This window comes from Tamandua tetradactyla, chromosome 12 (assembly GCF_023851605.1).
Source record: "Tamandua tetradactyla isolate mTamTet1 chromosome 12, mTamTet1.pri, whole genome shotgun sequence".
NCBI classification, from domain to species: Eukaryota; Metazoa; Chordata; class Mammalia; order Pilosa; family Myrmecophagidae; genus Tamandua; species Tamandua tetradactyla.
Window position 1 is genome coordinate 101234044 of NC_135338.1, and position 19949 is coordinate 101253992.

Below are 19949 nucleotides of genomic sequence, written 5' to 3' on the forward strand. Positions count from 1 at the left end.
TCTGTGATTTGATTTTTGATGAGGTTTTCCATGTCTGTTCAAACATCCTGAATTAATTGCTTCAACTTCTGTATCTCATTTGAATTGTTGGTTTGTTCCTTTGACTGGACCATATTTTCCATTTTCTTAGTATGATTCGTTACTTTGTTGTCTATCTGTTTAGCTTATTCTGTCCTCTAACTTAGGTTTTGCTTAACAGGTCAGAATTTTCAGTTCTTGTATTCTTGTTTCTTGCCCTACCTGTATGGTGCCTTTTTTCCTTTAAGAGGGTCTACTTAGGTATTATAGATCCCAGTCAGCTTTTTTTTTCAGACCAGACTGGCACCCTCTCAGGAGGAAAGAGTCACCTGCGTCAGTTTTCCCTGCGGATGAGACCCAGTAGGTTGAAAGATTTTCTTATGAAGCCTCTGGACTCTGTGTTTTTCCTATCCTGCCCAGTATGTGGCACTTGTCTGCGTGTGGGTACCACTAACATAAAGTGATGTGGTACCTTTAACTTCAGCAGACTCTCCCTGCTGTCGAGACAGAGGAGAGGTTGTAGGCTGGTTTTAATGGCTTCAGTTTTCCAGACCCTGGGGTCTGAATTCCTTGAGAGAGGGATTCCACCTGAGCTGGGCTCCACCCCTTTCCTGAGGAAGGCACAGCCTCCAGGGAATTACCTCCATTCACCTGACCAGCCTCTTTGCCTCTTAGACAAGCTTAACTCCGCCTTTCCTGGGGCAGTTGGAGTCTGAGAAGTCTTGCAGTTGTATGCAAAGAGCAGTCAAGCTGTGGAAACACAGCCACAAGAAAAAAAAAGAAAAAGAAAAGAAATCCTTTTCAGAGCAGGAACCCTGTACCTCCAGTTTGCCAATCAAGAGCTTAAGTTGGCACGTTGCTCTGTGTATCTCCAGGTCCTATGTGCCCCCTCCTTTCCTTCAGTGCCCTGACCCTTTCAAGTATTTTGTGCTGTCCAATGCCCCCCTCAAAACCCTGCTTTTTGTCTTCTTTTTCCATCTGCCCTGACCCCTCTGCGCAGGGGCAAAACCCAGCAACCTCAACTTTTATTTGAAGTTCAGCTGAGCTGGGTGCCTATTTTTAGTAGTCAGAATTTGTTAATTAATCCAACAACTGGAGCTTGGTTGCTCAGCCCCTGTTGCTAGTAAAGTCTCTTCTTTTCCCCTCTGGGGAGCAGCCTGTGGGGGAGGGGTGCTGGTTGCCACAGCTTGGGGGACTCACGGTTCTGGGGGGGGTGTTACAGCCAGTCCAACTGGTCCAGTCTGGTGTACATTGCGTGTCCAGTCACTGATGTGGCCCCACCGTTGTTCTGTCCTGTTCCTGGCTATTTACTAGCTGCTCTGGAGGACGAACTAAATCCCACATCTCGCTAAACTGCCCTCTTGGACCTCCCTCTCAGAATGGCTTTTAAAAAGGGAATTCATTAAATTGCCAGTTTATGTATTCTGAGGCTGTGAAAGTGTCTAAATTAAAGCAAGGCTATAGAAATGTCCAATCTAAGGCATCCAGGGAAAGATACCTTGGTTCAAGAAGGCTGATGACGTTCAGGGTTCCTCTCTTAGTTGAAAAGGCACACGCTAAACATGGTGACATCTGCTAGCTTTCTCTCCAGGCTTCCGGCTTCATGAGGCTCCCCAGGGAGCATTTTCCTTCTTCATCTCCAAAGGTCTCTGGCTACATGGGTTCTAAAGCTTTTTCCAAAATGGTTCCGACTTAAAGGGCTCCAGTAAGCAGACCCACCTTGAATGAGTAGAGCCACATTCAGAAGTTACCACCCACAATTGGGTGGATCACGTTTCCATGGATAATCAAAAACTTCCACCTAGCAATATTGAATGAAGATTAAAGAACTTGGCTTTTCTGGGGCATATAACAGATTCAAACCAGCACACTGGGGAAAGGATACCTGGCTATTCTTTACATTATTCTTGCTTCTCTGTAAGTTTGAAATTATGTCCAAATGAAAAGTGAAAGAGACTCTGGCCTTGGGGGTCTCCATGGAGCAGCTATGGTGACCCCCTCCTCTGGAGCACTGGCAGGGCTGCTGGGACTTCCTCCAGAGTGGCCTGCAATGACGACTGTGTGCCTGTGGGTTCCTAGCTGTGTCTCTGGCTCAGCCGACCCTCGGGAGGTGCACAGCCACGTTTCACAGAGAGCAGCTCCCTTCACACACCTGCCTTCTGGAGTTCGCCGTTCACCAATGGGCAACTGGACATCTGCCACAGGTCTTACATGTCGCGTGGCCACAAAGCTCAGACAGTGCTGCAGGCTAACAGATGGATGGAAACAACACTACCACGAAGGAGAGAGGAGAGGAGGAGGGCAGGGCAATCCTGGAGCACACCGAGGCATCTTCCCGAGTCTGCCCGGCCCTCCTGTGCCTTGGCAGAGCCCGCAGTGCTTCAGTGCTTCCCCCTGTCTGGGTAGCCCGCAAGCTTTCTAAGAGGCGCGGGTCCTCAGGCTCAAAGACACTCTGGATGCAAAGCAGCCCCCCACTCCCCACAGCCATTTCTTCATTCTTTTCTCAACTCTGATTCTGGTGTTTGAGTCCCTAAATCCTGCAAAGAAGGAAAACAAATCCCGTTTGCCATGTGGTTTGTAGGTACTGGAGGGGACCCCACACAGGGTGGAGGTCTGGAGGGGCACCCTCACGCGGGGTCCCAGGACGCGTCCAGCCTGCGCACCTGCGCAGACCCACGTCTGTGCCAGCGGGAGCACAAGGGGCACGACTGCACCACCCAGCACAGGGTCCGAGCGAGCCTTTCGGCTGTGGGCTGGGGCGGTTACGAAGCTGAAGTCCGTGTCAGGAAGAACACCAGGCTCGAGCCTCCTAGGGAACGTGTGCCAAATACCCCCGTCAGCACGGTGAAGAGTGCATCGGCCTTTCCAGGTCAGTTTCAGGGGGAGGCGCTTCGCACCCGCAGCCACGAAGCCCACAGTGAAGGACGGAAGGTCAGCGCACCACAAATCCACAGTCAGCGTTCAGGGCCCACGCAGGCTTTCCTCCCGGGCCTCTGCCTGTCGGGGCAAAGCTGTTTAGAGGTGCACCCCAGCCCCGCGCAGGCTCCTCTCCCCCGGTCTCTGTAGCCGCGACTTGGCGCGGACGAGGGGTCTGGCCGGGCCTCGTCCAGCTGGGAAGGGGAGTCCGCCCAGCTGCCCAGCGATAATCTACCCTCTCGTGTCAGGTCCTCGGAAGGAAAGTCAGGACGTGCGGGGCGTCATTCACTGCACCGCCGCCGCCTGCGGGTCGCGGATGCGTTAGGAGCGGAAGCGGGACTCGCGGAGGCGCTCGGAGACCCCCAGCTGCTGCCCCCTGAGCATACGGCATCTGGGTCCCCTGGGCCCGGCTCCTAGCCGCGGCCAGCTGCCTCCCCCTCTGCGCACGGGAATTTGTGCCTCCAGAGGTTTTAGTCGCGTGTCACCGCAGCAGTAAGGTGGGGGGGCGGGGGCTAATTTAATAAGACCAGCTCACGGGCGTGTAGGAGGCGGATTCGACTCCGGCGAGCTGCACCCATGTGTCCATTTCGGAGGTCTGTGGGAGTGTGGAAAGTCTCTGACTCTGGGAGAGCAAATTTGCACTCCTGCCTTCTCGAGAGAACACCTCGACTCCAAGGCGGCGGCCAGCTCGCGGTCGCCTGTCGGCGCACTTGACCGGGCGGGCAGCCGGACACCGACTTCTGACCCGCAGGTCTCCGCGAGCCCGGGGCTGCCTCCACTGCCCAGCTCAGCCGCGCCCGGCTCAGGGCGAAGCCAGGGAAGATGGTCCCACTTTCGTTACATTATTGATCTTATTAAATGAGAGCAACTAGCGCAGTCCTGCTATGTAAGCGCCCCAGAGAGCATCAACTCTCCACTCGCTCTGCTCTTCCCACTTAATACATGAAGGCATCTTCCTGTCTCCTAAAATACTTATTTCTAGGCAAGAGATCCCACCTCTGCAAGTTCCGCGGCTGTCGCTCCCCACGCGGCGCTTACTTTCTCCGTGCTCTCACACTCGTGCCTGGGTGTCCGCGAGCCGCACCTCTTCAGGACCGCAGGCCTTGTGGGGCCCGCGCGGCTCCGGCTGGCGTTTTATTCCAGATTCCCGGGCCGGGACCCAAAGGCCAGGCGCCCCGGGCATGAGCAGAAGGGCGGGCGTCCACCACGGCCGCAGCTGCCTGGGCCTGTTCAGAACTTTCGGCTCCTTTCTATTGACGGAGAACTGCTGAGCGGTGTAAGATGTTTACTCTGGTGTCCTGAGTCTTGCCCTCATTCTCTGCATGCGTTTTTTTAGATGGACTTTTGAAAATGCCTCCTCAAAAATTTGTGTTTTTGTTGGAATTATATGAAATTCTAATTATGAATTATTTTTTAAAGAGTAACCTCTTTAGAACAACATCTCAGGTATACTTTCCTTCTCCATTTAAGGCCGCGTTTCCCACACATCAACCACATAACACTTTTTTTTCCCATATCTGAAAACCAACTGTAATATGATTCATCCAATGTTTTTGTTCCAACTGACTTGCGTTTTAAACGTAAATACTGACTTGAGCGTCTTCCTAGCATCAGTCCTGGTGAGTGCCCAGGTGAGACGCGCTATAATATTAGATAATACAAGTCACTAACTATTGGAACAAACCGGGGCCGAGTGTGTATGCCCGGGCAGCTTTGGGGCAACATTAGAAACATCTGACCTGACACTTTATAAACAGCCACTTGTTCCCGCGTCATGTTTGGAATCATCTTTCCCTTATCATTTGAATTTCTACCTTTGTAACATGGTAAATGTCTTTCAATTGGGTTGGCGTCTAAACTGAGTCCGTGTAATTGTCACAGCCCTCCTCTGAGGCCAGCACACGCTGCTGGGGTTTTCGCAGCTGCACGCGCAGGGCCGCAGCACCTTCCCTTGCTCTCAGCTCCCGCCGTCCTCGCTGTTTCCAGGTTCCTCCCGCGTCCGCGAGGCCGCCCAGGGACTCCTGTCCTCAGGCGGGAGTGAGGGAAAGGCCGCAGGTCAGTGAGCGGACAGGCCGCAGGTCACTGTCCCTGCAGGCGCACAGCGTGGCCGGCTGGAGCCTGCTGCATTTCCGGTAGTTTTATGCTTTGGTGTGCTTTTATTGTTTTGTTTTATGCGTTCTATTGTTAATGCCTCTAGTTTCTTTCTTTCTTTCTTCTTTCTTGAATAGGGAGCATATTTTATTTTTTTCCAGACATACGTAATTCATGGCATACACATGCACACACATATTCTCTTGGCTTAGTTTACTAGGGATTGTTCTTACAGCAAAGAACTATTTAACTTCTATTTCTTTGCTTATCAATGTTAGTGAATCTTTTTTATATGGCTGCATACATTTTTTGCGACAATGATAACCATAGAATTTTAATAAGTAAAATTGTACAAGATTCTTAAATTAAATATATTAATAAAAAGTTTATTCTATTATTAGTTAAAATTGCAATGGTACTGTTGAAAATTATAATACTTATGATTTTAAATGAAATAATAAATAAAATGAAATAAATCATGTTATCAGGGAAAACTGGATAATAATAGTTCAGAGTTATTTGTGAGCATATCATGGCTGTATTTCATTAATTAGAATCTTGATTATTGCTATGTTTAATATGGGCACAAAAATTCTTTAGATTATAAAAATATTCCTTTTGAGTAATAAAAGATGATTTTTAGGAAAATACTACATTCTAATGATACAGAATTAAAAATTGTAAAGGCTGTTCACATGTTATATCAGTGTGCCTTCAAAATTTTTTACAATAGCTGTAATTCTAAAGGGTTCTACAAAGATGAATTGTATTTTAGATGTATGCCACATACATTTATTGTATGTACTTTTATAAATCCAGTGATTTTCTTTAGGTTCCTTTTTTTTTCTTTCTTTCTTTTTAAATATTTTTACTGTCAAATCTTTACATACATACAGTCCATACATGGTGTACAATTAATGGCTCACAATATCATCACATGGTTTTGCATTCATCATCATGATCATTTTTAGAATATTTGCATCACTCTAGAAAAAAAGATAAAAAAAGAAAAAAACTCATATATCCATACCTCTTACCCCTCCCTCTCATTGACCACTAGTATTTCAATCTACCCAATTTATTTTACCCCTTATCTGCCCTATTATTTATTTTTTTATCCATATTTTTTACTCATCTGTCCATACCCTGGATAAAAGGAGCATCAGAAACAAGGTTTTCACAAACACATAGTCACACTGTAAAAGCTGTATAGTTATACAACTGTATTCAAGAATCAAGGCTACTGACACAGCTCAACAGTTTCAGGTACTTCCCTCCAGCACTCCAATATACCATAAACTAAAAAGGGGATATGTATATAATGCATTAGAATAACCTCCAGGATAACCTCTTGACTGTTTGAAATCTCTCAGCCACTAAGAGTATTTTGTCTCATTTCTCTCTATCCCCTTTTGGTCAAGGTTTTCTCAGTCCCATGATGCTCGGTCCCAGCTCATCTCAGGATTTCTGTCCCACTTTTCCAGGGAGATTTATACCCTGGGAGTCATGTCCCACATAGAGGGGAGGGCAGTGGCTTCACTGGTCAAGTTGCTTTAGAGTGAGAGGCCACATCTGAGCAACAAAAGAGGTTCTCTGGGGGTGACCCCGACAGAGTTTTAAGTAGGCTTAGCCTGTCCTTTGCAGGAATAAGTTTCACAGGGGCGAACCTAAGGGGGAGGAGCCCGAATGTGCTGCCTGTGTAAGTTAAGGGCTATGATTCCTTATTTCCCAGATAAGGAAATTGAGGTTCAGAGACTATGATGTGAGTAGTTGATATCATGAGGCAGGTCCCTGACCACGTCCCTCTGTCTGTCCAGCCCGTTGCAGTGCCTGCCGTCATCTCCTGGCTCCGAGGAGCTGGGTGGGGGGTGAGGAGCCCCCCCTGTGAGCCGGCCCCGCCCACCTGCAGGCAGTTTTAGGGGAAAGAAGCTCTAATGTGATGTCTGCATTCTAGGAACGTCTGTCTGTCCTCCTTTCCCACTTAGGTCCACAGAACAAGCCTCCCTTTCAATAGTTCTTTAAATATTTGATGACCACTATCAATTCCCTCTGTTGCTTCCTTGTCTCTTCCCAATTTCGATGGTTTAAACCTGTTTACCAAGTGCTCACGGTCACTAGGCACTTTGTCTTTTATTTATAAACATAATTTAATGCTGTCATCTTCAACTCTGAGGCCTGCTCGTTAGCCCCAAGGCTTTCCTTTGTCTAAGCAGCCCCAGGTCCTTCACTTACTCAGCTCATTTCATGAGTCGCGCCCTTTCACGATCCCGGTGCGTTTCTCTGAACGTCCTTCCGAGTGAGGTCAGCTGGCCTCGGGACTCTGGGGTCCTGAATTCAACGTGGCCTTGGGAGAGTTGCTTTCTATAAAAGAACAGTAGAGCCGCCTCAGAGGTGTGCTTGGGGAGTACACGAGGCCGCGTGCGCTGTCCCACGCCAGCGGTATTTTGTTCCGCAGCATTTCCAGGTGGTGAAGTCCGTCTGGAGAACGTGGGGCTCCCCAAGTGGGGTGCAGAGCTCCTCAGGACCCTTCCGGAGAGCATCATGGGGAACTCGGAGAAAGGTGCATGAGACTGCCTTCCTTCAGTGCCCCCCTCAGTACTCTCTCCCCCTAGATTTGGGAGCGCTGGGGTTTGAGGGTGGCAACTCTGACCGAAAGGTCACCCCGGGCTTGAGCAGCTGCCCGCTGTGGCCACTGCTCATTCCTCCAATCACCAGGGGAGGGCTCTGGGCGCCCCGGGCCTCTGTGCTGGATGCTGCTCTCCAGGTCTCCGGGCTGGGGTGGGGTGGGGGGCGCCGGAGACTTCCGGGCAGAAAGGCCAAGGGCAGGTGGAGGAGCCGCGCTTGCCTGCTTTCCAGGTTGGGTTCAACCGAAGATTTTGTTTTGGGGGAAAAGGATCTGATTAAAAAATGCTTGAAGGCTGTGTTAGTTAGATTCAGTTGTCAACTTGGCCAGGTGAGCATACCTAATCTTGTTGCTGCGGACATAAGCCAACGGTACGTGAACCTCATCTGTTGCCAATTACATCTGCAGTCGGCTAGAAGGCATGTCTGCTGCAATGAGTGACGTTTGACTTAATTGGCTGGTGCTTAAATGAGAGATCGCAACATAGCACAGCCTAGCAGCTTGGCATTCCTCATCTCAGCACTTGCAGCTCAGCCTAGGCCCTTGGAGATGGAGAAAGAAATCACCCCGGGGAAAGTTGTTGGAACCCAGGGGCCTGGAGAGAAGACCAGCAGAGACCATCCTGTGCCTTCCACGTAAGAAAGAACCTCAGTGGAAAGTTAGCTGCCTTTCCTCTGAAGAACCAACAAAATAAATCTCCTTTTATTAAAAGCCAGTCCATCTCTGGTGTGTTGCATTCTGGCAGCTAGCAAACTAGAACAAAGGCCAATGCCCTACCTCGTTCCTGCTCGGAAGGAAAAACGCACCTGCGTCCTGGAGGTGTGAGTACTCCCAGGCTCCCTGAATTCCCACCTTCTGATTTTTAAATTACTTTTGCTTTTTCTTATTCCTTTCGGATACTGCAGAACGCTGGTTGCTGATTATTAACTGGGTGATGGTTAAGATTCACGTTACTTTTGAAAAGCACTGTTGATAAAATTTACACAACCTTCTCCCTATGTCATAATTCCAAAAGCTTTAATAAAAATAAATATGCTATGATGAGCATTAGTTGCTTCTTTCTTTCTTTGTTTTTTTTGCAGCAGTGTTAGGGCAGGAAGTGCTTTTTATTAAGCCTTTTACCATTATTTAATTTTTAAACCAAATCTGTATTACTTTTAAAAATTGAATAAAGATGTTCAAAAGTCGAAACACACAAGAAAGCAAAAGTGAAATTAAGACTGCAATCCCACTACCTAAAGAATAACCATTTAAAAATTTTGATGATTTTCCTTCTAGCCTATTCACTTTTTCCGTGTGTACTGAGTATTGTTAGAGACACACACACAATTTTTGTCTTCTTCTTGGTTCATTCAACATAAGGAGAACATTTCCTTTATTAAAATATTCTGAAAATACATGTTACACATGTTATATATGTGTAATACACACATGTTAACAATTCACATACCCTTACACATGTGACCCACACAACCTGTGTAAGACGCGGGGCTGGAAACATCCCCATCCTCCTGCTGAGGGGCTCAGAGACCAGACGTAACTTTAGATGGGTAAGATCACAGACTGGGCACCACCTGCTAGCTGTGTGACCTTGGGCACAAGAGGGCATCTGAAATGTGTTGGGCGTGAAGCTCACACAGTTGTACGACCTCCTACAGGAAGAGAATAAAAATCACAGTCACGCACATTTTACCTAAACATGTGATTCTATAAATTCATTACTAGGGGCCTGGGAAGCTCTTCATCCTCTCCAAGGTCAATCTGCCTCTGCTTAGGCAAGTGACATAACTTCTTCTCATCTGTAAAATGGGGATAATAAAGGTACTTGCTTCAGAGTAGTTATGAAGATTAAGCAAGATACTTGGCAAACTGCCTGAATGCACACGCGCACTTGCACACACACATGCGCGTGCTTAGTAAATATTACCTGAGATGGTTATTATCACTCAAAATCATGGCATTGCCCCTGGAGTCCCTTGAACCGCCTTCCAGACATGGTATCATTCCCTGACATGATTAAGGAAAAGCACACCCCAAGGCCTCTCAACCTGGCCCACTCCTTCCTTCAGCCACCCTCAGAGTTGCTCCTCGCTGCCACGCTCGGTGCTGGCTGTGGGTCTCGGTGAACGTCTCACACCCCATCCAGTGGGGGGCACAAGGTCCACCTTCTGGGACCACCCCAGGGCCCCAGACGTGTTCCCCCCCGGCCCCTGGACACTCCCTGCTGTGCGGGGTTTCAGACCTGACCAGCGTGAAGGCACCGGCCTCTGCCCCACGCGCCTCTCCATCACCAGCACTCTCTGGAACTGCGCAGGTGCCAGGAAGCGTTCAGTGAGATGCCCAAAGTGTGCTTGTTTTCCCAAGGGGATTTTAGTTTCTTTTGGGAGCTATTTAATTTGCAAAAGGAAGCAAGATGTGTGAAAATAGTTTGAGGCCTTTGGAAACCAACAGAAGGAAGGTTGGCTTCTTCTTAATCTCATTTGTTTTTGCATGACTTCTCCCCTTTTTACATAATGACAACCAAAATTCTCTACTTTATTACCAGACCCCACTTTTCAAACTTCTCAGGAAAAGTAGTTAAGCTCTGGGGTCCTAAAGAAGCCTGGGAAAGTCCAACCAGAAACTATGGGGTTAGAGTTTATTATCTAGAACTAGACTTGCAATTTTTATGACATCTTGACTTATTAAGATCAGAATAAAATTGTCCAGATCGTTACTTTTACAATAGCAGTCAAGTATCAAAAAATCCTGTCCACTCAGTGTTGGATAGAAGTAGAGAAAGCGAGAAGTGGCTATGGGTGAACCGCCCACATTTACTTAGTACTTTGCAACTGACCAGGTATAAGTTTACCTTGCACCATCCCTTTCACCATCCTTGCCGGACTCACTAAGCCAGCCTGCAGTGGTCAGTGGGCTACTGGACAGCAGCCCCTTCTCACAATGAGAGGGAAATGGAGCTGGGGCCCACCTGGAATCTGAGCTCAACCGCAGCACTCATGCCCTTCCTGGGGATCTGGACGCCCCATGTCCTGGGCGTATCCAAAGGGCCCCACCCTGGCCTCACCGCACCCCCTGGGCTGCAGGGCGCCTGAGCAACTCGGGATGGTAGCGTGCCAGGAATTCCCACGGTCAGAGTCTCAGCTCATCCCGACTGTATCACTTCACTGAACAAACACTTGCTTAGCCTCGATTTTCTGCCTGGCCCTGGAGAGACAGCTGCAGCTACAAGGCAGGGCCACAGCTGCCTTGAGCCACCAGGAAAGAAGACATTAAACATGCCACTTCGGCCAGGTGCTGCCTTTACACTCCAGGTAATGTGAATCAGGAGCTTAGGGATCCTCTTGGTCTAAATAAATGTCTAAATTAGCTCCTTTGAAATCTTAGGGCAGGCCTGAAAGTACCTGTGGCCGAGCTCCTGGCACAGGTAACTCCTCACTGCCCACTCACCCGCTAGGACAAGCCTCATCGGGGCGGCAGCTGAAGAACAACCCACCTTCCTCCTGTCGTTAATAAAAAAACATTCAATCTCAGTCGGTCCAGTCTCGAGGCTGTTAAATTCCTAGAAACAAGGCTGAGAGGCCAGAAACGCATCTGCTGACCGGCGAGCTGGAAATACTAGGGCTTCCAGCGGTTCTCCTGCCCGCACGTTCACAGGCCTCCCCGGCCGGACCCTTTTCCGGGACCCCCCAGCCCCCTCCCGCACCTCCCGGGAACCTCGACGGCACACCCTCCTCAGCCCAGATTATTTGGACTCGAATCCATAAACCGGTCCAAAAAGAGGTATTTCCCGTGGGAGCTGCGGATGGTGGTTTCCACGGAGGACCGAGCGCCCCCTCTTCCCGGCGCCCCCCACCGCCAGCATTCCCTTTCAAGACACCCCCGCCCGGCTGAAGGAAGCTGACGTCAACATCCTGAGGAAATAACCGCTCTAAGCGGCTTTTAAGCCTCATTTCCCCCAAGGAAATCATCAGCACCTCTTCTCCAGACAGCTCCAGGTGAGCGAGTGTGAGGCCTTCTCCCAGCCAAGACGTTCGCGCTCCTGTGCAGAGACGCTAACGTCGCCGTCACCTTTAATCTCAGAACCACCCTCCGTTTTATGGGTGAAAATCGAGGCTCAGGGCGCTCGCGGGCGCTCCCCGAGGTCACGCGGGGCACGTCTGGCGGGACCTCGGCCTGCGGGTCCCAGGGTGGCCCCGCGGCACCCCGAGGAGTCCCGAGCACGCGCGCCCCGGCTCGGCCACGTGGCTTCATTGTCCTCGGCAGGCTCCCCGCCCCAATGGACACTGGCCGTTGGGGCGGACTCGGCCCCTGTCGCCCGGAGGACAGCCCGATCGGACGCGGGATATCGGGGTGGGGGCGCGTAAGGGACACGGAGGGACGTAGGCCCGGGTGGCGGGGAAGGGACGCGAAGGGCGGAAGGCCAGGCCCGCCCCCCGCCCTCTCCGTCCTCTCCGCCTCCTTTCTTCTCTGCGGCGCTCGGAGCGAGCCCGGCAGGCCCGGGAGGGGCTCAACTCACGGCCCCCCGCTTCGCGGCGCACCACCCGCCGCTCCCCGAGCCTCCCTGGGCGCTCAGCCCACTCCAGAGGCCACAAAGAGCAGCCGAGCGGCCGCGCACACCTCCCGTCGGGGCGGGGCCGGGGCGGGGCCTGCGCGCCCCGCCGCGCTCGTCTTAAAGGGCCCGGCCGCTCCCGACCCACCGCGCATGCCCGCCGGGGGGAGAGGGCGGGGAGCCGCGCGCGCGCGCAGGCCCGCGGGCGCGGTGGCGCGCGTTCTAGCCGTGGCTGCGCGGCGCTCGGGCGCGTGTCGGCGACCGCGAGGTCTCGGCCCAGGCGTGGGGTGCGATCAGAACGCCGCGCCGAGCGTTCCAGCGGCCCCAGGCTGCGGGCGGCCGAGGCCCAAGCGGGCCCCAGCTCCCGACTGCTTCGGGTCCGCAGTCCAGGGCCAGCTGGGCGGCTGCAGCCAAGGGGCCGGAGAGGCAGGCGCGGACGCGCGCGTGGCAGTGCGAGCGGGCGTGTGTCTTTGTGTCTCCCGCGCTCCCGCGCAGGTGGGCAGCCGGCGCCCCGGTCCACTTTGCCGGCGCACCCCAAGACCTGGAGGCCCGCTCTCGGAGTCTGAGGCTTGGAGCGCCCTCTGGGCAGACAATAGACCTTTCTCCCAGTCGCACCTTTGGCTCCAGAGGTGGTTTATTGGGGACGCTAACGGGACTTTCTAAGGACCGCTCTTCCACAGCCGGGCCCTGGCATCCGAGTAGGGCGCGTTCGCTTTTCCCAGGCCGGGGAGGGAGGGCACCTGGACACAGGGACTGGCCTCGGCTGATAGGTGCAAACAAGTGTCCCAAGCCTGCCGGCCCCGCATTAGACAACAAAGAGAGGCGTTCGCGGCGGCGGGGGAGGGGCGCGGCCGGGAGGCGGACGGGGCGGGCTGCGGCGAGCGCGCTGGGGGGAGGTCCTGGCTCCGCGCTCGCTCAGCCCGCCGCCTCCGCCCGCCCCCGGCCCGACGCGCGCCAATCGCCTCCCCCAGCGATAGTGTCGGGAGCATTGTAGTGTCAGCTCCCGCCGGTGACGTTGCGCCTGCCTCGTCCCCCCCGGAGCCGTCTGGCTGCAGAGGCTCCGTCAAGAGGCGGGGAGTAGAGAAGGCAAAAGCGCTGAGTGAGGGCGGGCGGGCGGGCGTGGAGGAGCCGGGGAGGGGCCCCTTAAAGGAACGCGGCTGTCGCTCGCCTGCGCGCTGCTGGCTCGGCATTGTGGCCAGCCGGCCGGGCACTCGGGGGCACGCGCGGCCGCCGCTCGAGCTCTGCCCCCACCCCACCCGCGAACAGACCTGGGGTGGGGACCCAAGCGGGGGCTCCTGCAGCCACTGGTCGGCGCGGACCGCACGGAGCGAACCACTCCTCCCGCCGCGGGGAAAGGAGCGACGGAGCCCTCTGCAGCCCGCCGGCCTCCCCGCCCCTAACCGCCCGCGTCCCGGCTGCCTTTGTGGCCGCAGCTTCTCGCCGCCGAGCCCAGGGCCGGCGGGAGCGCGGCGCGCACGGCCGAGCGATGCCCAGCTCGCTGTTTGCAGACCTGGAGCGCAACGGCAGCGGCGGCGGCGGCGGCGGGGGCAGCGGGGGGGGCGGCGGGGGCAGCGGCGGGGGAGAGACCCTGGATGACCAAAGAGCCCTGCAGCTCGCGCTCGACCAGCTCTCGCTGCTGGGGCTGGACAGTGACGAGGGGGCCTCTCTCTACGACAGCGAGCCGCGCAAGAAAAGCGTGAACATGACCGAGTGCGTGCCGGTGCCCAGTTCCGAGCATGTCGCGGAGATCGTGGGGCGGCAAGGTGGGTCCGGCAACGACGGGGCGTGGGGGGCGGGGGCGCGTGGAGAGCCCCGGGCCACCGCCCCGCGGGAAGGGCGCGTGCGGGAGCTCTAACAGCGGCGCCCGGGAGCCTTGGTGGGGAAGCACCGTGCGATGGGCCGGCGCCCCAGACAAAGAAAGTGCAGGGAGGCTGTCTCCCAGAGGCGCGCCGCGGCCGCCGCGGGATGCACTCTCTTCTGCTACAATCACTGCCTTCTCCCCTAGCGCCCCCCTCCCAGCCCACCCGGGGAAATAGAATGTCAGTGTGAGATGCCTGGGGGAGGGGGCCTGCGGCGGTCCTCCGGGAGGGAGGAGGGGAGGACTAAGCATCAGATGGGAGGATTCTGGGTTTCTGCGAGCGGAAGGCAGCCCAAGACGAGGAACAATGGGTCCCGGGACTGCGCCCCCTCCCCCAGTCCCCGCGCGGGCGAGCTCGGCTCCCGCCGCTTTCCCTAAACCAGCTCTGCGGGGTCCCGGGTGGACGGCGCGCCCGGCCGGACCCCAGCGGCCTCTCCCCGGGTGACTTTTCTTGGCTTCTGGGGTTTGGCTCCGGACGACCGCAGTCACCGGGGGAGGGCTGGGCAGCCAATGGGCTGTTCCTCGAGCGCCGCGCGGGTGGCACCCGCTTCTCATCCACGGGCGCGGCCCGGGGTCTCTGAGGGAGCCGCCCCCCTTCCGCCCCTCCGCGTCCCGCCGCCGGGCTGCCCTGGCCGCGGGCTTGGCGCTGCCTTGGCTGTCACCCGGGATAATGGGCGTGTCTGTCTCTCCCCCTCCTGGCATCCCGGCTCCCAGGTTGTAAAATCAAAGCGCTGCGGGCGAAGACCAACACGTACATCAAGACCCCGGTGCGCGGGGAGGAGCCTGTCTTTGTTGTGACGGGCAGGAAGGAGGACGTGGCCATGGCTCGCAGGGAGATCATCTCTGCCGCGGAGCACTTCTCCCTGATCCGCGCGTCGCGCAACAAGAACGCGGCGCTCAGCGGCGCGGTGCCGGGGCCGCCCAGCCTGCCCGGGCAGACCACCATCCAGGTGCGCGTGCCCTACCGCGTCGTGGGGCTGGTGGTGGGGCCCAAGGGCGCCACCATCAAGCGCATCCAGCAGCAGACGCACACCTACATCGTGACGCCGAGCCGCGACAAGGAGCCGGTGTTCGAAGTGACCGGCATGCCCGAGAACGTGGACCGCGCGCGGGAAGAGATCGAGGCGCACATTGCCCTGCGCACGGGGGGCATCGTAGAGCTCACCGACGAGAACGACTTCCACGCCAACGGCACGGATGTGGGCTTCGACCCGCACCATGGGTCCGGCGGGTCCGGCCCGGGCAGCCTCTGGAGCAAGCCCACCCCCAGCATCACGCCCACCCCCGGCCGCAAGCCCTTCTCTAGCCACCGCAACGACAGCTCCAGCTCCCTCGGCAGCGCCTCCACTGACTCTTACTTCGGCGGCGGGACGAGCGGCAGCGCAGCCGCCACCCCGCGCCTGGCGGATTACAGCCCCCCCAGTCCCGCGCTCAGCTTCGCCCACAACGGGAACAACAACAACGGCAACGGGTATGCCTACGCGCCGGGCGAAGCCTCCGTGCCGTCCCCCGACGGCTGTGCCGAGCTGCCGCCCGCCTTCGATCCCGCGCCCGCCCCGCCGCCTGGGGCGCCCCTCCTCTGGGCCCAGCTCGAGCGCTCGCCCGGGGGCGGGCCCGCAGCCCCCGCGCCCTCTTCCTGCTCTTCCTCGGCGTCTTCGGCCGCCTCGTCCTCCTCTGTGGTCTTTCCCGGGGCCGGCGCCAGCGCGCCGTCCAGCGCCACCCTGGGGCTGCTGGTGCACCGCCGCCTGCACCCGGGCCCGGGCTGCGCGCGCCTGTCCCCGCCCCTGCACCTGGCCCCGGGCGCCGGCGAGCACCACCTGGCTCGCCGGGTGCGCAGCGACCCGGGCGGCGGGGGCCTGGCCTACGCGGCCTACGCCAGCGGGCTGGGGGCGCAGCTGCCGGGCCTGCGGCCGTCGGACACGTCGGGCTGCTGCTCCTCCAGCTCCTCCTCCAGCTCCTCCTCCTCCTCGTCCGGGCTGCGGCGCCAGGGCAGCCGCGACTGCTCCGTGTGCTTCGAGAGCGAAGTGATCGCCGCGCTGGTGCCCTGCGGCCACAACCTCTTCTGCATGGAGTGCGCCAACCGCATCTGCGAGAAGAGCGAGCCCGAGTGTCCCGTGTGCCACACGGCCGTCACCCAGGCCATCCGCATCTTTTCATGAGGACAGCGCGCCTGCGCGGGGTGGGAGGGCAGCCCCCCCCCCCGGCGCCCCCCTTCTCCCCACCTCAGCTCACACTCTGGGATCCGAGAGGAGCTTGGGAAGCTGTAGTATCCGCTCGTTTTTCAACAAAGGAACTTGCCAGGATATTGGGGTCGGGACGACCGTGGCCTGGGAAACCTCCGAATCCCCCGAAATGCATGCTCTCTACGCCTGTGAAACGGCGATACCCAACACCGAAGGTTGTACACTGAACTTATTAGGAAGCTTCCAAAAGAAGAAAACCCAACGAGTTGTCCTTTTTTCTCAAAGTAGGGGGAAAATGAACAAATAGTTATTAGGATGGAAATGATAAGAATGGTGCTCACGGGATGTGTGGACTGGGAGGGTGTCCCCCTTTGTGCGTGGGTTCCCACAACGCTTGTTATCAGAACGCAGTGGATCCTTTTTGAATGTTCCTGCAAGGGCCAGGAGTTCCTGTGATATCAGGATACTGCAGCTTTATGAAAGTTAAAGAAACTGTAACATATCTCTTATATATTAAAAACGTTTAAAAGTTTTAAAGAGAAATTGCATTAATACAGATTGAAGTATTTTATTCTTTTTTGACTTGAAAAATTATATTTCATATTGCAAAGATGTTTACAAGTATTTTAATTTAAGTTCAGTGAACTTTTTTGTAGCTGGGTTAAATCTTTTTATTTTAGTATGGCCTTATGGCAAAGAACACTGTATTATTTTAATAATCACACAATTGTGACGGAATTACAAACCATAAAATGTGTAATGTTTTGAACAGTATTCTGTTGGGATGGAGATTTTATAGGTTCAGACAAATCTTCTAGATCTGCTTCACCCAGCATATTTTCTATTCAGTGATATAAAGCATATTTTATTCTATATTATTACAAAAAATGGAAATGTATAAACATGTCAAAAGGAACTGTTGATGCTTTCTAACATTTGTATAAATAGAATTCAGTGCAAGTTACAAGAATTCTGTTGCACCACTATAGTTTTAGTATTTCTATTTTAATACATTTGTTTACCACTTGTTTATGTATATGTAGGTGACGTTACTTGAGCTTAAATGTACTTTACTGAGAAAAGTTTAAAAACAAAGTATATTTTATTTTATGATAAAGGGCCTTTAACCTCATGGTCAAATACTAATATTATATTTGCTGAGACAAGATTTGAAATTGTATCAAGAGTTTTATTTTTCTGACATTTAAAGTTCTACATAATAAAGGTAAAACTTAAGTAATGGTGCTATTCATTTTTTAAGTATTTCTATATAAATAAAATATTGAAGAAAATGTATCTTGTGTGGTGGCGACTTGATTTTCTTAAAGTCTCTTGCGGTCTCACTCTGAAGTGGTGAAGTGAAATAGATCACTCCCTGGCATATATGTCAGCGTTTTATCAACTCAGGTGGTCTGTTCAGACAGGTCAGAGCTGCGCTTGTTTGGGTGGGCGGGCCGTGGGTGGCGTGTTTTTTAAGCAATGTGAGACCATTTGGAGGCTCAGCACCGACTTCTCCACCCCTGGTGGGAAGCGCTGAAGACCTGGTGCACTTTAGTGGGCTAGTGACTTACGGAGAAGAAAGAAAAAAAATTAGGGCCAAAGAAAATGTTTCAATTTTGGGGTCCTGAGAAATCTATTCAATTTTGCCTGAAATACTGAAAAACAAGGAAGCATTTAAAGATACAATGAAAAATAAATTTAGTGTTGATATTATTATGGGGGAACGTTCCCCGAAAGCAAAACGGCCCTGAGCCAGAGAGTCCTGCCCAGCACAGGGGCAGGGGGAAGGAGGCAGAGCCCGGTGGGTAGGGGCGCTGCTGCTGACGGGTCTGCACCCCAGGGCAAGCTGTGGAGGTGGGGGCCTTGGGGGCTGCTGGGCGGGGTCTGGTGAGGTTGAGGGATAGAAGGGATGGGGGCTGCAGGGCTGGGGGTTGCAGGGGCAGAGGGCTTGCGGAGCTGGGGGTAGTGGTGGCGGGGGGTGGTGGGGGGTGCGTGGATGGGGACTGCGGGGGTGGGAGCTGTGGGACTGCGGGAGTGGGAGGCTGAGGGCTTAATTAATCCTTCGCAGCCCCTGTCTGAGTTGGGCTTTGTCAAGGGGAGGAGCTCTGCACATTCACTTGCCGTGACTCCGCCTTCTAGAGGGGACTTAGAAAGGAGGGGACTCTGCCGGGAACGTGCAACTGCCCCCTCCGCAACAGGGACTGACCGGAATGTTCATCTCTGCCAATGGTAGCATTTCAGCAGGTGAGTCCAGAGTGGCTCTACTATAAATCAGTCGGTCCCTCTTTTCTCTTTCGTTAATTTCTATTTGCCCTGAAATTTGGAGACTGCGGATGTGCTCCTAGTTGTGTGGTATGAAGCAGGAGGCTTTAAGGAAGGGAGGAGGGAAAGGAGTGGCCTGGCTGAGAAATTTCCGGCATCATCTTCAGCTCTGAAGTTCCCCGGCAGTGCTCAGCCCTCAAGGCTGGGGGTTACCTGAGGCCGGGCAGGAGGAGGCGTTACAGAGCCCCAACCCCCCTCCTGGCACTCTTGGGAGATGCCTAGCACAGAACCGAGATTCTTTTTACACTTACTTTCCTTAGCAATGAAACTTTGCTTTTCTTTAATGGAATGATTACAGATAGTGAAAGGACAAAGCAAAAGCCTCCGAATTGGCTGGATTTCTCCTGGGCTCTTACTCATTCGCATATGATTTCTTGTAGTCCATATGTGGCTTTTGAAAATTAATAAAGATCAGATTTCGAGGCCGCTGACACATGGCTGGCCTGGATTTCTTGCAGTAGAGGTTCCCTTTGTGGATGTGAAGCTTTAGGAAGTATAAATAAAATCGGGCTTCTTCAGAGGGGACATGACATGCCCCTGCTGTTAGCTGGCACTTGCTTCCGTCCTGTCCCACGGAGCCCCAAGCCAACTCTCCAGGAGCTGGACGGGCGAGCGGTGCACCTGACGCCCCTGCCAGCGGCGGCACCCTTGGCATCTCCTCTCTCCTCTGAAGTGTGTGCTTCTGCAGCAGCAAATGCCTGCTGGCAGGCGGCACTCCCCGAATCACTGCCCCTGTTCTGTCTCTTTATGTGCAGCACCCGGAGGTCTTCCCCCCCTGCCCACACCTGGCAGGCCATTGGGGAGGCTGCAGTGTCACCTGAGCACATGGTCACAGTCGAGGGACTGTACCCCCAAAGTGTGGTGGGTGCCCCACTTGGTCCTGGGCACCCCGGCGTCCTCAGTGCACTTCCACGTGTGTCTTTCCCAGGTCCTGCAGGTGTGAGCATGCGGTGCTGCACGTGCTGTCTCTTCCCAGGCGCTGTCCCTGCCCCGTGCAATGAAAGCTGCTCTTGGTAGCAGCTGTGCTCTCTGCAGTGACAGGTGATGCCCAGCCTCCTCGCTCCAGAGGAGAAAGTGGACACACCTGCCCCCTTTCAAGAGGGTTTCCAGCCCGCTGGCCAGCGTGATGTCTGGAAAGGGTTGTCTGTGAGGCTTAGCAAGGCAAGGTGATTTGGGAATTGGTAGCTGCCCCCCTCTCACCCAGGAGGGTGTCCCTCTGTGTCCTTCTATGGACCTCCGTCCCCTGGGCCATTGAGGTCCTGGCCTTGCCGGGACAGTTTACAGAGCCTTCCACCCCCCATGAAGGCAAACTGCCTTCCAGAAAGGACGGGTCAGCGAATGTCCACGCGGCTGCTGTCGTCGATTAGGCCACGTCCAGGGCAGTACGCT

At 54.4% G+C, this 19949-nt stretch overlaps 1 protein-coding gene and 1 long non-coding RNA gene across 3 annotated transcripts; one reads left to right on the forward strand and one right to left on the reverse strand.

Moving 5' to 3' along the window:
* Positions 1–8889: 8889 nt before the first annotated feature.
* LOC143651688 (uncharacterized) lies at positions 8890–11810 on the reverse strand. 2 transcript variants are annotated; one of them, XR_013160136.1, is made up of 3 exons: positions 11623–11810; positions 9891–10035; positions 8890–9300 (listed from the first exon to the last, which is right to left on the reverse strand). It is a non-coding gene; the product is annotated as an uncharacterized LOC143651688 (long non-coding RNA). The 2 variants fall into 2 exon arrangements; XR_013160137.1 differs by having other exon boundaries at positions 11096–11810.
* Positions 11811–13683: 1873 nt separating this feature from the next.
* On the forward strand, positions 13684–17477 carry MEX3B (mex-3 RNA binding family member B). Its single transcript, XM_077122392.1, has 2 exons — positions 13684–13960; positions 14770–17477. The coding sequence occupies exons 1-2, from the start codon at positions 13684–13686 to the stop codon at positions 16212–16214; spliced, it is 1722 nt and encodes a 573-aa protein (XP_076978507.1). The 3' UTR covers positions 16215–17477.
* The last annotated feature ends 2472 nt before the right edge of the window (positions 17478–19949 follow it).

Excerpts from the sequence above, each read along its gene's own strand:
- MEX3B (XM_077122392.1), top strand. The coding sequence starts at position 13,684 with ATGCCCAGCTCGCTGTTTGCAGACCTGGAGCGCAACGGCAGCGGCGGC. Across the intron at positions 13,961-14,769 it reads GGAGATCGTGGGGCGGCAAG|GTTGTAAAATCAAAGCGCTG; the intron begins GTGGGTCCGGCA and ends CCCGGCTCCCAG.